An 18226-nucleotide genomic window follows, 5' to 3' on the forward strand; every position below is an offset into this window, starting at 1 on the left:
CTATATGTAGCCACAGACCGTAGCCTGTGCAGCAGCATATACCCAGTCAGTTGACATTGTTTGCGAGGTTTTGTGGTTTTTTTTTTGTTTTTTGGTATTTTTTTGAGACAGAGTCTCGCTCTGTCACCCAGGCTGGAGTGCAATGGCGTGATCTTGGCTCACTGCAACCTCTGCCTCTCAGGTTCAAGTGATTCTCCTGCCTCAGCCTCCCGAGTAGCTGGGATTACAGGCACGCATCACCACACCCAACTAATTTGTATTTTTAGTAGAGACAGGGTTTCACCATGTTGGCCAGACTAGTCTTGAATTCCTGACCTCAGGTGATCTGCCCACCTTGGCCTCCCAAAGTGCTGGGATTACAGGCATGAGCCTCTGCATCCAGCGTGTTTGCAAGGTTTCTTGGAGACCATTCTGTATGTTCTCTAGGGAGGAGAGGTAAAGAAAGAAAATTACATTATTTTCAAAAACAAGTGGGAAGACACAGAGACATTAATTATTCCTCTACCCTATGTAATGTCAGAGCTTGAAAAAGGGTTTTGTATTAGTCTGTTTTCATGCTGCTGATAAAGGCATATCCAAGACTGGGCAATTTACAAAAGAAAGAGGTTTAATGGACTTACAGTTCCACATGGCAGGGGAGACCTGACGATCATGGTGGAAGGCAAGGAGGAGCAAGTCACATCTTACCTAGATGGTAGCAGGCAAAGAGAGAGAGCTTGTGCAGGAAAACTCCTGTTTTTAAAACCATCAGATCTTGTGAGACTTACTATCACAAGAACAGCACAGGAAAGACTCATCCCCATGATTCATTTGCCTCCCACTGGAGTCCTCCCATGACACATGGGAATTGTGAGAGTTACAATTCAAGATGAGATTTGGGTGGGGGCGCAATCAAACCATATCATTCCACCCCTGGCCCCTCCCAAATATCATGTCCTTACATTTATTATGCCTTCCCAACAGTCTCCAAAGTCTTATTTCAGCATTAACTCAAAAGTCCACAGTCTGAAGTCTCATCTGAGTCAAAGCAAATCCCTTCCGCCTATGAGCCTGTTAAAAGCAAGTTAGTTACTTCCTAGATACAATGGGGGCACAGGCATTGAGTAAATACAGCCATTCCAAATGGGAGAAATTGGCCAAAACAAAGGGGCCACAGGCGCCATGTAAGTCCTAAATCCAGCGGGGCAGTCAAATTTTAAAGCTCCAAAATGATCTCCTTTGACTCCATCTCTCACATCCGGGTCATGCTAATGCCAGAGGTCAGTTCCCATGATATTGGGCAACTCTGCTTCTGTGGCTTTGCAGGGCATAGCCTCCCTCCTGACTGCTTTCACAGGCTGGGGTTGAGTGTCTGCAGCCTTTTGGTGCACGGTACAAGCTGTCAGTGGATCTGCCATTCTGGGGTCTGGAGGACCATGGCCCTCTTCTCATAGCTTCACTAGGTGGTGCCTCAGGGGGAACTCTGTGTTGGGGCTCTGACCCCACATTTCCCTTCCACACTGCCCTAGCAGAGGTTCTCCATGAAGGCCTTGCCCCTGCAGCAAACTTCTGCCTGGGCATCCAGGTGTTTCCATACATCCTCTGAAATCTAGGCAGAGGTTCCCAAACCCTTATTCTTGACTTCTGTGCACTCACAGGCTCAACACCACCTGGAAGATGCCAAGGCTTCGGGCTTGCACCCTATGGAACCATGGCCTGAGTTCTACATTGGCCCCTTTCAGCCACAGCTAGAGCAGCTGGGATGCAGGGCACCAAGTCCCTAGACTGACCCCGGGTTCAGCCCATGAAACCATTTTCCTCCTAGACACTCAGGCATTATCGGGGGAACCAGCCCCCAATATTTCAACGTAGTTTTTTTCTATTTTCCGTAAGTGTCGGCGGATCTGAGAAATAAAGAGAAAGAGTACAAAAGAGAGAAATTTTACAGCTGAGTCTCCAGGGGTGACATCACATGTCAGCAGATTCCGTGATGCCCACCTGAGCCACAAAACCAGCAAGTTTTTATTAGGAATTTCAAAAAGGGAGGGGTGTACAAATAGGGAGTGGGTCACAGAGATCACATGCTTCAAATGGCAATAAAAGGTCACAAGGGCAGAAGGGCAGAGCAAAATCACAAGGCCAGGGTGAAATTAGAAATACTGATGAGGTTTCATGTCCTGCTGTGCACGCGTTGTCATTGATAAATATCTTAACAGGAAACAGGGTTCAAGAGCAGAGAACCGGTCTGACTAGAATTTGCCAAGCTGGAATTTCCTGATCCTAGCAAGCCTGGGGGCACTGCAGGAGACCAGGGTGTGTTTCATCCCTTCCTTCAGCTGTATAAGGCAGACACCCCGCAGAGCGGCTGTACGTAGGCACCCCCTGGGAAGGGAATGCATTCCCTTCCCAGGGTTATTCCTTACTGAGAGAAGAATTCAGTGATATTTCTCCTACTCGTTTTCTGCAATAAGAAAAATATGACTCTGTTCTGTCCGGCCCTGCTGTTATCTAGTTCTTTTTCAGGGTGCCCAGATTTCATATTGTTCAAACACGTATGTTTTACAAACAGTTTGTGCAGTTAATGCAATCATCACAGGATCCTGAGGTGACATACATCCTCAGCTTATGAAGATGATGGGATTAAGAGATTAAAGTAAAGACAGGCATAGGAAATTATAAGAATATTGATTGAGGAAGTGATAAATGTCCATGAAATCTTCACAATGTATGTTTCCCGATTGCAGTAAAGACAGGTGTAAGAAATTATAAAAGTATTAATTTGGAGAACTAATAAATGTCCATGAAATCTTCACAAGTTATGTTCTTCTGCCATGGCTTCAGCTGGTCCCTCCGTTCGGGGTCCCTGACTTCCCACAACAAGGCATGTGATAGGAGGGGCTGTCATGAGAACCTGGAGACATTTTCCCTGTTGTCTTGGGGATTCACATTTGGCTCCACATTACTCATGCAAATTTCTGTAGCCAGTTTGAATTTCTCCTCAGAAATGGAATTTCCTTTTCTATTGCATTGTCAGACTGCAAATTTTTTGCACTTTCATGCTTTGCTTACCTTTTAAAACTGAATGCCTTTAACAGCACCCAAGTCACCTTTTGAATGCTTTGCTGATACCCTAAATCATCTCTCTCAAGTTCAGAGTTCCCCCAGATCTCTAGGGCGGGGCAAAATGCCGCCAGTCTCTTTGCTAAAACATAACAAGAGTCATCTTTGCTCCAGTTCCCAAGAAGTTCCTCATCTCTATCTGAGACCACCTCAGCCTGAAGTTCATTGTCCTTATCATTATCAGCATTTTAGTCAAAGCCATTCAACAAGTCTCTAGAGAGTTCCAAACTTTCCCACATTTTCTTGTCTTCTTCTGAGCCTCCAAACTGTTCCAACCTCTGCCTGTTACCTAGTTCCAAAATCACTTCCACCTTTTTGGGTATCTTTTCAGCAGCGCCCCACTCTGCTAGTACCAGTTTATTGTATTAGTTCATTTTCATGCTGCTGATAAAGACATACCTAAGACTGGGTAATTTACAAAAGAAAGAGGTTTAATGGACTTACAATTCCACATGGCAGGGGAGGCCACACAATCATGGTGAAAGGCAAGGAGGAGCAAGTCACATCTTACATGGATGGCAGCAGGCAAAGAGAGAAAGCTTGTACAGGGAAACTCCCATTTTTAAAATCATCAACTCTCGTGAGACGTATTCACTGAGAATAGCATGGGAAAGACCTACCCCCGTGATTCAATTACCTCCCACTACATTCCTCCAGTGACACGTGGGAATTATGAGAGTTACAATTCAAGATGAGATTTGGGTGGGGACACAGCCAAATAATATCAGGTTTTTATTGCCAAATACAGTTTTCTGAGCTGAATATGTTTTAGGAAGTATATTAACTTTTAAAACTGAATCATAGGATTAGATGTTTAGATCGTGGCTCTGAAAAACTCACCAAGTCATATTGCAGAATTCCAGAGGACAAATTTCTGACTTTAAGCAATTCTTGAACTATTTAGTAAATAGAAATACAGTTGACCCTTAAACAACGCGGGGTCAGGAATCCAAAGATTAGGGGCAGTTGAAAATTCACATATAACTTTTAACTCCCCCAAAACTTTACTAATAGCCTCTTGTTGACTGAAGCCTTACCAATAATGTAAACAATGAACACATTTTTCTGTATTATGTATATTGTATACTGTGTACTGTATTAAAGTAAGCTAGAGAAAATGTTATTAAGAAAATCATAAGAGGCCAGGTGCAGTGACTCATGCCTGTAATCCCAGCACTGTGGAGGGCCAAGGCAGGAAGATCACATTAGGCCAGGAGTTCAAGACCAGTCTGGGCAACATAGCAAGACCCTGTCCCTACAAAAAAAAGAAAAAGAAAATCGTAATATATATTTACTGTTTTTTCAGTGGAAGTGGCTCATCGTAAAGGTCTTTATCACCCTCATATTGAGTAGACTGAGGAGGAAGAGGGATTGGTCTTGTTGCCTCATGAGTGCTAGAGGCACGAAAAGATCTGCAAATAAGTGGACCCACACGGTTCAAACCCATGTTGCTCACGGGTCAACTGTAGTACAAATTTGATAAATTTTTGTAATTACTACTCAGTACCACATTCCCTTTTGCTTATTGGAAAGCAGAAAGAAAGCAAATTTAAGTAGAAGTCACATTTGAGCTTGTCACTAAAATTTTCTGTACCTTCATTTCCTCACCTCTAAAATTGGAATAATAATGCCTGCCTTGCCTACCTCCCAGTACTGCGGAATGAGTTATATAATAGGATGGTGATAGTATGAGCAATTGTGAACTACACTGTTCTATACAGATATGGCCTTTCCATTTCATGTGGCCCCACACTTCAGGGAAGTTACTTAGTAGTTAGAGAAACAAAGAAAAAGACACATGAGATAATTAGCAGATGATACAGGTTACATAATTATCAGTTGAATTGTATGATACAGAGAATAATTTGTTATAGGAACTTAGAGAAAGGAAAATAGGATCTAAAATAGATAAGAACGTTTCATGGAGGAGCATGGAAAGCATGGAGGAGATTAGGTCCTGAAATATGATGAGGCCGTTGATGAGAGAATCAGACTCCAGAGCTGGATAGTACCTTAATTGTCCTGTACTGTAACATTCCCTAAAATATGTTCTGTGGGACACTAGTTCTAGAGGATGCTAACAAGGTATTGAAAAAAGGGGTATTAAAGACAAATTTGGGAAGCACTCAGTCAAAATGTTGTTACTGCAAGACTTCTCAGAACCTTTTAGAGGCTTTTGCTGGGATTCTTAAGGAGGGAGATGCTGTCTGTAGGGTTTCCAAATATAATTTTATAGAACAGCTTCATAACACACTTTGGAAAATATAGTTTATTTCCTTCTCTCATTTTACATACGAGGAAACCAAGGCCCAGAAGTGATGAAAGACCTGCCCAGCTAGTTAGTATGACAGCACAGTGCAGTAGAAAGAGTATAGATCTGGTGTCAGAAGACTGGCGTTTAAGTCCTTACTATCACTTTCTGGCTGGCTGACTTGGGAGGAATTGGCCTCAATTTATTCAGCTGTAAAATGGGGATAATAATAACCTGCATCATAGAAAGAGGGTTATAAGAAAAAATGGAAGTGAAACTTTTTTGTATGATGATTCATACAGATACTGCCTTATGTGAGAGGATAAGCCAGAATGGAACCAAATTTCTAACTTTTCTATGAATTGGAGTTACTGATACATGTCTCTTGGATGTGACCATTAAATGAGGGATCAAAGTAAACTCACTTTTTGTAAAGTAAGTTCAGTGCAGATACTGTCTTCTGTAGAGCAAATATAAAAAGAAGTTGCTTCTCGTTATAGGAGAACAATAATCAGAGCAAAGGCAGGCATGAGTGTCTTCATCTTAGCCTTCCCTCGTGTACTGTATGAATTGTGACTTCTTTATGTCAGCGACTCAAATGCTCTTTGCCTCGGATTTTCATTTTGTAGTGGCCAGGGCAGTGAAGAAGGGGAGGTGCTCCTTTATTACTGCTACCGTGACCTGGAGGATCCCCAGTGGATCTGTGCCTGGCAGACAGCTCTGTGTCAGCACCTGCACCTCACAGGCAAGGTAACACCTTCTCCTATATTCCTTCCTTCACTGGGTTCATCTTGCCTGCCAACCTTGGATTGCAAATGCTGTGCTCATTGTAAAAAAGATTCACTCTTGAGTTCTTAGAAGTTAGGGAAATTCTGCTGGGCATTTAAGGAAAATATTAGGCAGCTATTAAAGTCGTATTTTACAAGAATATTTACTAGCATAAACCAGGAGTCAGCAAACTTTTTCTTGAAGTACCAGATAGTAGATATTTTAGGTTTTGCACAAAAAACTATTCAGTATTGTTATAGCATGAGAGCAACTATAGATAATATGTAAAATAATTAGATGGCTGTGTTTGAATAAAACTATATGCAAAAGCAAGGATAATTTGCCGAGCCCAGTATAGGGAAATGTTCATGATATATTAACTGGAAAAACATTTTATAGAACATAGAGGTGTGATTCCAAGTTGCTTCTTATTTTTCTAGAACTTGCCAGGGTCAGGTACCAGCTCAGGGTATTGACATTTGCTGTTTCCTTCCTCTCCTAGAATGCTCTTCCCTTGCACCTTCACATGGCACATACCCCACTTCAGATCTCGGCTCACATACTGTCTCCTTAGAGCTCCAGTCTGAAGTAGTCCTCTCCAGATCTCATCACGTTCTATCCCTTTCTGCTTTTCAAAGAATTGATTAGTATCTGAAAGTATAATTTTCATTTATAAGCTTCATGAGGACAGGAATTTTGGTCTTAATTAATTGATGTATTCTCAGTGCTGAAACAGAGCTTAGCATGTAGTAGACCCTCAGTAGATATTTGGAGAAGATAGAATGAAGGAATGAATGCATGTTCATGACAAAACCAGAAGTGCATGTATAAGCATGGAAGGTTGTGTGTACCAAAATGTTAGTAAGGATCATCTAGGCATGTAGGATTATCGATGGTTTTTATCTTCCTAAAATATTCTCTGATAACATTACACATATGCATATGTCTATGTCTTTTATATGATTTTCAGAATTTAAATCAAAGGGAAGTGAACTAGTTTTCCCCTGAAACCCCCTTTGGTTGTGACACTGTGCTGCTTTGTTTCGTCTTTCCCAACATATGGCCCAGGTCTGAATTGATCAATCAGTGATATTTTTCACATCCATGTTTTCTAATAGATAATGTTTTCATTTACCTCATTCAGTTCATCACCAAGTCCTGCCATTTCTACCTCTTCAAATATTCCTTAATTCCATTCCCTTCTCTCTTCCACACTCATCACTTTAGACGAAACCACCACCCTCTCTTACCCAGTCCATGCAGTAGCTTTCAAATTACTTGCCATCCCTGCCTGCCACTTAATCCATTCTCCACACAACAATAATGATCCTAAAAGGTAAATAAAATCATATCACTCCTTCCTCAAACTCTTTCAGTGGCTGCCACTTCCAGTTCATGTGGAGGAAAACCAGTGCCTTAAAAATGCCCTTAGGTTCCTGCATGAGTTGGCCCCTTCTTACCTTTTCCTCTCATCTGATACTGTTCTTTGCTCATTATACTCCAGCAACATGGTCTTTCAGTGTTTTGCAACCCACCGAGTTCTTTTCTGTCCTTGGGCCTTTTTACAAGCAAACTATCTTCAGGGAGCTCTCTTACACTCGCTCTGTTCCTCAGTCTGGCTTTTACTCAAGCTTAGTTCTCAATTTTCATGACACTTCCTCAAAGAGACCTTTCCTGTCAATCGAAATTCATTTTTCCCAGTGCACTCTCTCATGGCATCTTGTAGTTATTTTTCATAGTATTTGTCCATTTGTAACTTTTATTTTAATATCTGTGACCTCCCATAGTCTGTAAGCTCCTAAAGCGAAAAGCTATATTTTTTTTCAACCACTGTATCCCTAATTCCTAGTACAATTCCTGGTGTAAATAAGTAAATAATATTTATTTGTAGAATGAATACATTCATCACCATTCCTATTCAGAAAACTTCCACACCCTGAAAGATGGATACTCTCACAGTAAACCTGAATGTACAAAGTATGAAAACAACCTCTTGGTTTGGAGGCAGATTATTATTCTTGGCCCAACCCAAGTGCTAAATTAGCAATGAAGGATCTTACCCATAAGGTGGCAGTACTTGCCTAGATCTTGGATACAAATTCCTAGGTGTCAAGGATACATGCCCGTTTAATGAGAGTTTTGTGTTTGGAGATTTGGCAAAATATCGGTGCCTAAGTAGGGAAAGAGAAGAACTTTACAGTTGTGGAATTATGGGAGAAAAGCCTCTACCCTATTGCTGTGTATTCCTTACTGCCTCAAAAAATTTGAAGGGATACATTGAAGGCTTTAGAAAGGAAAAGTGGTAAGATTGGGAGTCAGTAAGATCTGGTTTTGAATCCCAGATTTACCAGCTATCAACTGTACCTTTGGGCAAGTTAATTGATTTCTCTGAGCTTTTGTTTCCTTTTCTGTAAAATGGGGATTATGATATCTGCCTTTCAGGATTATAATGTAATGCTTCTGTCTCATAGCAAGTGCTGAATAAATGCTAATTGTTCTTAATTTCTTTCATGTAAGGCCTTCCTCACTAAGGAGCTTTGAAGGATTTCTGTTAGAGAATCCTGGGGGTTCAAAGTCTAGTGCATGAGTTTAGAGCATGCTCTGCCCTAGCTATGTAGGGAGCAGATGTACTTGTCTTTTCTTTGGGTTCTGAGATTAAAATAAATTAGAAAAGAATCTATTAGCCTACCCAAAGAGAGGTGCTTAGATGTACATACTTCATCTTACCTGCTGTAGTCAGAAACCATTTTGGAGTGGGTTTTCTAACTCTTACACTGATTGGGCTCTATTTTTCTATGTAGTCCACTATAAGTTCGTAGTGGGGACAGTAGCTTGTGTAGCAGAGATGTCATGGGCTTCCTGCTTCCCTCTCCCATGCCCGGAACTGGCTGTACTAGACCGCAGCACTGTTTCTCAAGGAGTCTGGATGTGATCTGGAATCTTTGTCATGGAACTCTGGAAAACATTTTACAGTACTGTACATAGAGGTGTGATTCCAAGTTGCTTCTTAATTTTCTAGAACCTGCCAGGATCATTTACCAGCTCAGGGTATTGACATTTGCTGTTTCCTTCCTCTCTAGAGTGCTCTTTCCCTGCACCTTTACATGGCGCATACCCCACTTCAGATCTCGCCTCACCTATTGTCTCCTTAGAGCTCCAGTCTGAAGTAGTCCTCTCCAGATCTCATCACGTTCTATCCCTTTCTGCTTTTCAAAGAATTGATTAGTATCTGAAAGTATAATCTTCATTCATAAGCTTCATGAGGAGAGGAACTTCGGTCTTAATTAATTGATGTATTCTCAGTGCTGAAACAGAGCTTAGCATGTAGTAGACCCTCAGTGGATATTTGGAGAAGATAGAATGAAGGAATGAATGCATGTTCATGACAAAACCAGAAGTGCATTTATAAACATGGAAGGTTATGTATACCAAAATGTTAGTAAGGATCGTCTAGGCATGTAGGGTTATCAGTGGCTTTTATTTTCTTAAAATATTCTCTGATTACATTACACACATGCATATGTTTGTGTCTTTTATGTTAACTTTCAAAGTTTAAAATTATATATGACTACCAATGAGTTGGCATTGGCTTGTGCCATGAATCTTGTTTTATATCCATACCTTAAAGAATTGATCAAGTGAGGCATCAACTTGTGTCTTCTCTGGACCCTAAAAAAGGGCAGCCATTAAAAATTTTCAAATTACCAAGTACGGGTAGATATCAGTATTATATGACTAGAACAATATAGGACCTTGAGTTAAATCATCTCTATTTCCAGACGGCGCCATGATACCACATGTGCTGCGCTTGCTAGCACTTTTCTTTAGAGAGCTCAGTTCCCTTTAGAGATGATCCATCTTTAAACTCATCCACAGGATTTTGTAGTGTGAAAACAACCAACTCTATAGGGCCTCCAGAGCAGTGCCCCTTAAGGCTGGGGCCTTACCCCAGGCTCTAATGTCCCCTAACCAGGGGAGCATTTCAAAGAGAATATGGGGCTTGAGATGCCAAAGAGCCCCAAATATGGATGCACAGTCATTTATTCAACAAATATGTATTGAGTGCCTACTATGTGGCGGGCACTGTTCTAGGGGATATGCCGGTGAGCAAAACAGACACAAACCCATGTGGAACTTATATTCCAGTGGATGGGTTTGCAGTGGTGGGCTGTCCTCCAAACACCATGCAGAGATACATGCTGATATATGCCCTCTGCCCTCAGATGTGCTCTGTGCTTTAGGATTTTGGTAGTGTCCCCTCAGCAATTCTTTTAATTTCTGGTGCTCTTTAGTTCTCATTTTATTCATATAAAGAAATTAAGGTTCAGAGAAGTCAATTAACTTTCTCATAGCTACATGCAAGTGAGTGGCAGAGCTTAATCTTGATCCTAGATCTGCTGACCTCTGTGGAGGACTCTGTTGAGCTACTTGGATTTAGATTAAGCTCAGAATTCACTTCTTTGGCTGTTGGACCATTGTAGCTCCATAGCAAATGGGGCTTTCCAGGAGTTTTATTCACATTCTCGTGTTCAGCACGTATGAAACAGAATACCTCATCGGAACTGTAGTCTATGCCATTTTAGAAAAATACAGGTATCCAGCTGGGCACGGTGGCTTGTGCCTATAATCCCAGCACTTTGGCACTTTGGGAGGCCAAGGCGGGTAGATAACTTGAGGCCAGGAGTTCGAGACCAGCCTGGCCAACATGGCGAAGCCCTGTCTGTACTAAAAATATAAAAATTAAATGGGCTTGGTGATGCATGCCTGTAATCCCAGCTACTCAGGAGGCTGAGGTAGGAGAATCACTTGAACCCAGGACGTGGAGGCTGCAGTGAGCCAAGATTGTGCCACTGCACTCCAGCCTGGGCAACAGAGCACAACTCTGTCTTAAAAAACAACAGGTGGCCGGGCGCGGTGGCTCACGCCTGTAATCCTAGCACTTTGGGAGGCCGAGGTGGGTGGATCACAAGGTCAGGAGATCAAGACCATCCTGACTAACACAGTGAAACCCCGTCTCTACTAAAAAAGACAAAAAAATTAGCCAGGCGTGGTGGTGGGCGCCTGTAGTCCCAGCTACTCTACTAAAAATTTTTGTATTTTTAGTAGAGACGGTGTTTCACCATGTTGGCCAGGCAGGAGAATGGCGTGAACCCAGGAGGCGGAGCTTGCAGTGAGCCGAGATCGCGCCACTGCACTCCAGCCTGGGCAACAGAGCGAGACTCTGTCTCAAAAACAAACAAACAAACAAACAAACAGGTATCCATCTCGCACCAGTCAGAATGGCTATTATTAAAAAGTGAAAAAATAACATGCTGGTGAGATTGTAGAGAAAAAGGAATGCTTATACACTATAGGTGGGAGTGTAAATTAGCTCAACCATTGTGGAAGACAGTGTGGTAATTCCTCAAAGACCTAAAGACAGAAATACCATTCGATTCAGCAATAACATTACTGGGTATGTACCCAAAGGAATATAAATTGTTCTGTTATAAAGACACATGTATGCATATGTTCATTGCATCAGTGTTTGCAGTAGCAAAGACATGGAATCACCCTCAATGTCCATCAGTGATAAACTGGATAAAGAAAATGTGGTACTGGATAAAGAAAATGTGGTACTGGATAAAGAAAATGTGGGAATACTATGCAGCTATAAAAAAGAACAAGATCATGTCCTTTCCAGGGACATGGATGGAGCTGGAAGCCATTATCCTTAGCAAACTAATGCAGGAAGAGAAAACCAAATACTATGTATTTTCACTTACGGAGTCTCACTCTGTCGCCCAGGCTGGAGTGCAGTGGCGCAATCTCAGCTCACTGCAAGCTCCGCCTCCTGGATTTATGCCATTCTCCTGCCTCAGCCTCCCGAGTAGCTGGGACTACAGGCGCCCGCCACCTCGCCCGGCTAGTTTTTTGTACTTTTTGGTAGAAACGGGGTTTCACCATGTTAGCCAGGATGGTCTCGATCTTCTGACCTCGTGATCCGCCTGTCTCGGCCTCCCAAAGTGCTGGGATTACAGGCTTGAGCCACCGTGCCCGGCTCATATTTTCACTTATAAGTGGGAGTTAAAAGATGAAAACATATGGACACATAGAGGGGAACAACAAACACTGGGGCCTTTTGGAGGGTGGAGGGTGGGAGGAGGGAGAAGATCAGGAAACATAACTAAGGGGTACTAAGCTTAATACCTGGGTGGTGAAATAATCTGCACAACAAACCCCCCTGACACAGTTTTACTACAGAGCAAACCTGCACTTGTACCCCGGACTTAAAAGTTTAAAAAAGAAAAACACAGATATCTTTTGTCCAGTAACACTTTGGTATCCTCAGCAGCGTCTGCTTTTCCTGTTAAACTCATTGACACACATGAGCCTGTTGTTCTTCCCTGGAAAGATAACCAAACTAAGAACAGTCTGTTCTCTTTCTCACCATCTTGTGTCTCAGATTCGAATTGCTACAGAAGGAATCAATGGGACAGTTGGTGGAAGCAGATTGGCTACCAGACTCTATGTGGAAGTCATGCTTTCCTTCCCATTGTTTAAGGATGACCTGTGTAAAGATGATTTTAAGGTAAGAGAAAATGAAAATTAAATGGATCTAGAGCCATCTGTTTCTGCCTCTGTGCATGTTATTGAAGAAGAGTTCAAAGTAGAGAAATAAGCAGTGCCAAGTAAGTATCCTTTCCCCTTTATTTTTTGGGGCTTGGGGAGTTTTTTTGTTTTGTTTTGTTTTTTGACAGGGTCTTGCCCTGTCACCTAGGCTGGAGTGCAGTGGCATGATCATGGCTCACTGCAGCCTCGACCTCCACAGGCTCAGGTGATCCTCCCATGTAGCTAGGACCATAGGCATTCACCACCATGTCTGGCTAACTTTTTGGAGAGACGGGGTCTCACTATGTTGCCCAGGCTGGTCTGGAACTCTTGGGTTCAAGCAGTCCGCCCACATCAGCCTCCCATAGTGCTGAGATTATGGATGTGAGATACTGCACCTGGCCCCCTTTCCCCTTTAAATGCGCTTTTCCCTTTAGGTTACAAGACAGTACGATAGAAGGAGCATGCTCGTCCCCATACTTCCATTGAGTTTCCATGTGATCTTGGACCAGCTAGTGCTCTAGACCTCAGTATCCCTTCTTATAAAATAAGGATGTTACAGCTCATGCAGTCTGGGACTACAAATCTTGGACATATTCACTCACTTGAGAGACCACCAGCCTGGTCAGCAGATCACTGTGTTTTTAGTAAATCTGGAATTGTAAGATTAACACTTCACACCACATGGGGGAATAAAGTTGTTGCTCTCACAGGTGGGCTGCTTTGTTTGAGTGACTTTATACTTTGTCATAATAAGTGATAAGGTGATGGGAAATGCCTTGCTAGCATTCACACTGGCAGTGATAGGAAAAGAATGAAAACTGGGCATAATCACATGTTAGAATTGCTCAGCAGTGTTGCAGTTTTATAATTAAATGCTTGTACCTAAAGAAACACCTTTTCAGCTTAACGTTCCTGCATATGGCAGGTATGCAATAAGTATTTATCAGTGTTGAATTATCTGGAACATTCTGGGCCCTAACTAGAGGTTTTTTAAGACTTCAACTATCGTTATTACAAAACAGACCATCATTCTTATATTGGCACTTGTCTTATACCTGGAGATGGGACAGCAAGACTGTATTCTGTTTTGTTTCTCATTGGCTAGACCAGCAAAGGAGGAGCTCACTGTTTTCCAGAATTGCGTGTTGGTGTATTTGAAGAAATCGTGCCCATGGGGATCAGCCCCAAAAAGATCTCCTACAAGAAGCCTGGTATGCTTGCTTTTAGAAGATTGTGCTTTAATTCCCAGGGACACAACTTGATGGACAAAACTTGATAGACAAATAAGAAAGCTGGGCACCGTGATCAGCAGCAGTCATGAGTCCTCTCTAAAGCAGCTGTGGGGTGGCTAACACTTGGCTGCGTCCAGTGCTTACACTGTTTCTCTGTGGTGCTGTGGTAATTGAAGACTCACCTCTTAGAGTGATCTATCTTATTCTTCTTAGTGATGGTTCAGCAAGTAGTTGTTTTCTCTTTCCAAAGACAGCAAGCAGTTTGGGAAGAGTGCAATTATTACTTGTAAACAGTTCATCAGCAGAATAGAGCACGCAGGGCTTTTGCCACAGGAAGCAAGTTGTTTTCAACACCAAAGCAGTTTTCACTGTGCTCTAGAATGTTCTTTCCCCATCTTCTCCATGGTAAATGGTTGAAAGACATTTGTTTGGCAGGTGTTTTGGAGTTTTATTGTACTTTTTGCCATGAAAAATTTTAAACATTAAAAAAGTAGAGAAAATAGTATAGTGACGTTCCATGTACCTATCATGCAGCTTTAGCAGTTAACTGATTCATGGCCAGCCCTCACCTATACCCCATCCCTTCTCCCATCTTGGATTATTTTGAAGGCAACTCCAATGTCAGGCCATTTCATTTATAAATATTTTTAGTAGATATCTCTAAAAGATAAAAATGTGTTTTAAAAGATGTAAAACGATATCACATCTTAAAACATTTTAACTGATTCCTTAACATGTTATCAAATATCTAGTTGGTTTAGTCTCTCAATTCCCAGTTGTCTCATACTTTTTAAGCTTCGTTTCTGTTAGATTTAAATAAGAGTCATTGATTGTGATTCATCAGTATGTCTCTTTAAGTGTCTTTCAACCTATAGATTTATTTCCGTTTTTTTTCCTCCCCTTGCAGTTTATTTTTGAAGGAACTGGGTCATTTGACCTTTAGAGTTTCCCATAATCTGGACAATACTAGTTGTATCTCCAAGGTATATTTCTCTGTCCTTTTTATTTCCTGTAAGTTGATCATTAGATTTAGAGTAGCGCTAATAGAAATACAATGTGAGCTACATAATTTTACATTTTCTAGTAACCACATCTTTAAAAGTAAAAACTAGATGAGATTAATTTAAATAATATGGTTTTCTTAATGCAATATATCAAAATATTATTTCAATATGTAATCAATAGAAAAAATTATGTTTGCTTTTTGTTCATGCTAAGTCCTTGAGATCCAGTATGTATGTCACCCTTATAGCACAAGTACTTGCCAGTCACATGTGGCTAGTGGCTACTGTATTGACAACTCAGGACTAGAGACTTGATCAGATTCCGATTTGATTTCTTTTTCTCCCGCCACCAAGACTACATAAGCACTGTTGTCTTCTTTGATCAGGAAGCACAAAGGTCTGGTTGACTCCATGGTGTTCATTTTTAATATGTAAAGATTTGAAAGAAGTCTGAGAGTGAAGCCAGGGGGAAATGGATACAGGCATCTGGGAAAGAGACTCATGCATGGGGGGATGAGGGCCAGAAAGAGCTGTTGTCTGCTTACTGTTCCCATCTTAGCAGGAGGCAGCGTGACTACAACTTTTCCTAGGCACTGCAGGACATTGCAGGCAGAGTGGGCTTTAGGCAGTGCTGTCGTGTTTTCACTTGAAGGAAGTTATTTAAAGGGACCTCTTTTTTTTTTTTTTTTTTTTCTTGAGACAGTCTTGCTCTGTTGCCCAGGCTAGAGTGCAGTGGCATTGTTTCAGCTCACTGTAACCTTTTCCCCTCCGGGTTCAAGTAATTCTCCTGCCTCAGCTTCCCAAGTAGCCGGGATTACAAGTGCACGCCACCACACCCAGCTCATTTTTGTATTTTTAGTAGAGATGGGGTGTCGCCACACTGGCCAGGCTGGTCTCAAACTCCTGACCTCAAGTGATCTGCCCACCTCAGCCTCACAAAGTGCTGGGATTACAGGCATGAGCCACCACACCTGGTAAAGGGACCTCTTTTAAACACATCCATGCTGGTCACAGTCCCAACAATCCTTCTCAGGGCCAGTAGAGCAACTGCAATCCTAGCATAAGCAGGGAACAGGTTTGGTTTCCTGCAGCTCCCTGCAGGTAGGAGTCTTAGCAGATTTCCCTGCTTTTCGTCCCGTGTTTGTTTGTTTGAGATGGAGTCTCACTCACTCTGTTGCCCAGGCTGGGGTGCAGTGGCACAATCTTAGCTCACTGCATCCTCTGCCTTTCAGGTTCAAGTGATTCTCCTGCCTCAGCCTCCCGAGTAGCTGGGACTACAGGCATGTGCCACCACGCCCAGCTAATTTTTTTTTGTATTTTTAGTAGACAGAGTTTCACCATGTTGGCAAGTTTGATCTCCAACTCCTGACCTCAAGTGATTCGCCTGCTTTAGCTTCCCAAAGTGCTGGGATTATAGGCAAGAGCCACCTCGCCCATGCCTGGCCTTTTTTTGAGATGGAGTCTCACTCTGACGCCCAGGCTGGAATGCTCACTGCAACCTCTGCCTCCCAGTTTCATGTAGTTCTCCTGCTTCAGCCTACTGAGTAGCTGGGAACTACAGGCATATGCCACCACACCTGGCTAATTTTTGTATTTTTAATAGAGACCATGTTTCACCATGTTAGCCAGGCTGGTCTTGAACTCCTGACCTCAGGGGATCCGCCAGCCTCAGCCTCCCAAAGCATTAGGATTACAGGTGTGAGCCACCATGTCTGGCCTACGTCCCATGTTTGAATCTCCCTTTTCCCCCCATTCTTTTTGTATCCATGTAATTATATAACAATACCTTATATAGAATCTGGCCTTACTACATTCTCTCTACAACCGTAAGGCAGGTAGCAATCCAGATTCCTTGGCCTGGCTGTGGGCCCTCATCTCTCCTTGGTGTGGAGCAGTTTCGTTGGTTGTTGGGGTTCTGCTCTGAGGGGAATGAGGCTCCTTTGGTACTGTAAAGCTTTATAATGAATGGTGGGTAACTGAGTCACCAGAGCCCCTGCCCATGAGGCATGGCTACCTCATAATGCAGATTCACCAAAAGTTCCTCACAATCTACTGAGATGTCTGGACCCCCAAAGATAGGGGAGTATTTCTGTCCTAGAGAGTTACAAGGCAAAGAGCCCCAGGAGACTGAGGTTCTCTCCTATTAGTCCCTTTGTATATATATTTTTTGAGACAGGGTCTTGCTCTATTGCCCAGGCTGGAGTACAGTGGTGTGATCATAGCTCACTGAGGCCTGGATCTCTTGGGCTCAAGGGATCCTCCTGCATCAGCCTCCAAAGTGGCTGAGACTATAGGCACACACTACCATGGTCAGCTGATTTTTTTCAATTTTTTTTATAGAGACAGAGTCTCGCTATGTTCCCCAGGCTTCTCTTTGTATTTTAATACTTATCCATCTTCTAGCTTTCTTGTCTTTTTCTCTATTTTACTTTTTTTCTCATATGTCATTTCTGTTGTCCATCCGTCTTGCCCTTTTCTCTTTTACTTATGCACACACACTTAGACACATTCTTCTTGCCCCTTTGCATTAAAAATGTATCTATTCCAAATTTATTCCATAACTTTTTGCTCACACCTGCCTCTGCCAGGGTTCTTAGCCTTCAACGTGGGTTCGACCTTGATATAGAACAGTTTACAAAGCCTGTAGTCAGCCACATACATGCCCAGCTCCTCCATGTACAGTGACAATAGAGCAGTGGCCATTTCCTTACCTATTAATGACCATACAATGGACCAGCAAATTCACATGGCAATTTAGATCCCAGTTGCCTGGTTTTTATCACTAGGATTAGGCCAATTAAGAGGATGCAAAATTCTTTGACTAGTTATTTCTAAACTACCAGGTCTTCATCGCCTTCATTTTAGGAGGAGGGAAATTGAGGATACCTGGAATTACTGGAATTACTAAATTATTTCATCACGATCATCAAGTAGTGTTCTTTTCAGACAGTTGTAATTATGAAGGGAAGAGGTTTGGGTGGAAAGAAACAAAGCAACATGTAAGTCAGGTTGGGTGAGTTGTGATTGGGTTTTGGGTTTTTTGTTTTTTTTGTCTTTGTTTTAACATAATTTTTTTGGTTTGATTTTAGGAATCCATTTATCCCCAAGTGAATTTCATAAAGAAGTAGAAAAGTTTTTATCTCAGGCAAATCAAGAACAAAGTGATACTATCCTTCTTGATTGCAGAAACTTCTATGAAAGCAAAATAGTAAGTAAAAGCCAGAATTGAGTTCTCTAAATTGGTAGATCTCCCCATTCCCACAGTATATTTCCCAAGG

The 18226-nt window shown here is 42.1% G+C and overlaps 1 protein-coding gene and 1 long non-coding RNA gene across 3 annotated transcripts in view; one reads left to right on the forward strand and one right to left on the reverse strand.

The window, feature by feature from the left end:
- Positions 1-18226, forward strand: part of TSTD2 (thiosulfate sulfurtransferase like domain containing 2) — a 33795-nt gene that overhangs the window by 9590 nt on the left and 5979 nt on the right. Inside the window, exons 4-7 of the mRNA XM_050762164.1 lie at positions 5980-6100; positions 12564-12689; positions 13818-13923; positions 18038-18156. Of these exons, the coding sequence (XP_050618121.1) occupies positions 5980-6100; positions 12564-12689; positions 13818-13923; positions 18038-18156 (472 nt within the window). The remainder of the gene's footprint in view (positions 1-5979; positions 6101-12563; positions 12690-13817; positions 13924-18037; positions 18157-18226) is intronic.
- Positions 8175-18043, reverse strand: LOC126938116 (uncharacterized). Of its 2 annotated transcripts, none has more exons than XR_007719948.1 (3): positions 16735-18043; positions 8846-9787; positions 8175-8289 (listed from the first exon to the last, which is right to left on the reverse strand). It is a non-coding gene; the product is annotated as an uncharacterized LOC126938116 (long non-coding RNA). The 2 variants fall into 2 exon arrangements; XR_007719947.1 differs by having other exon boundaries at positions 8175-9452; positions 9740-9787; positions 14127-18043.

This window comes from Macaca thibetana, chromosome 15, assembly GCF_024542745.1.
Source record: "Macaca thibetana thibetana isolate TM-01 chromosome 15, ASM2454274v1, whole genome shotgun sequence".
Lineage (NCBI taxonomy): Eukaryota > Metazoa > Chordata > Mammalia > Primates > Cercopithecidae > Macaca > Macaca thibetana.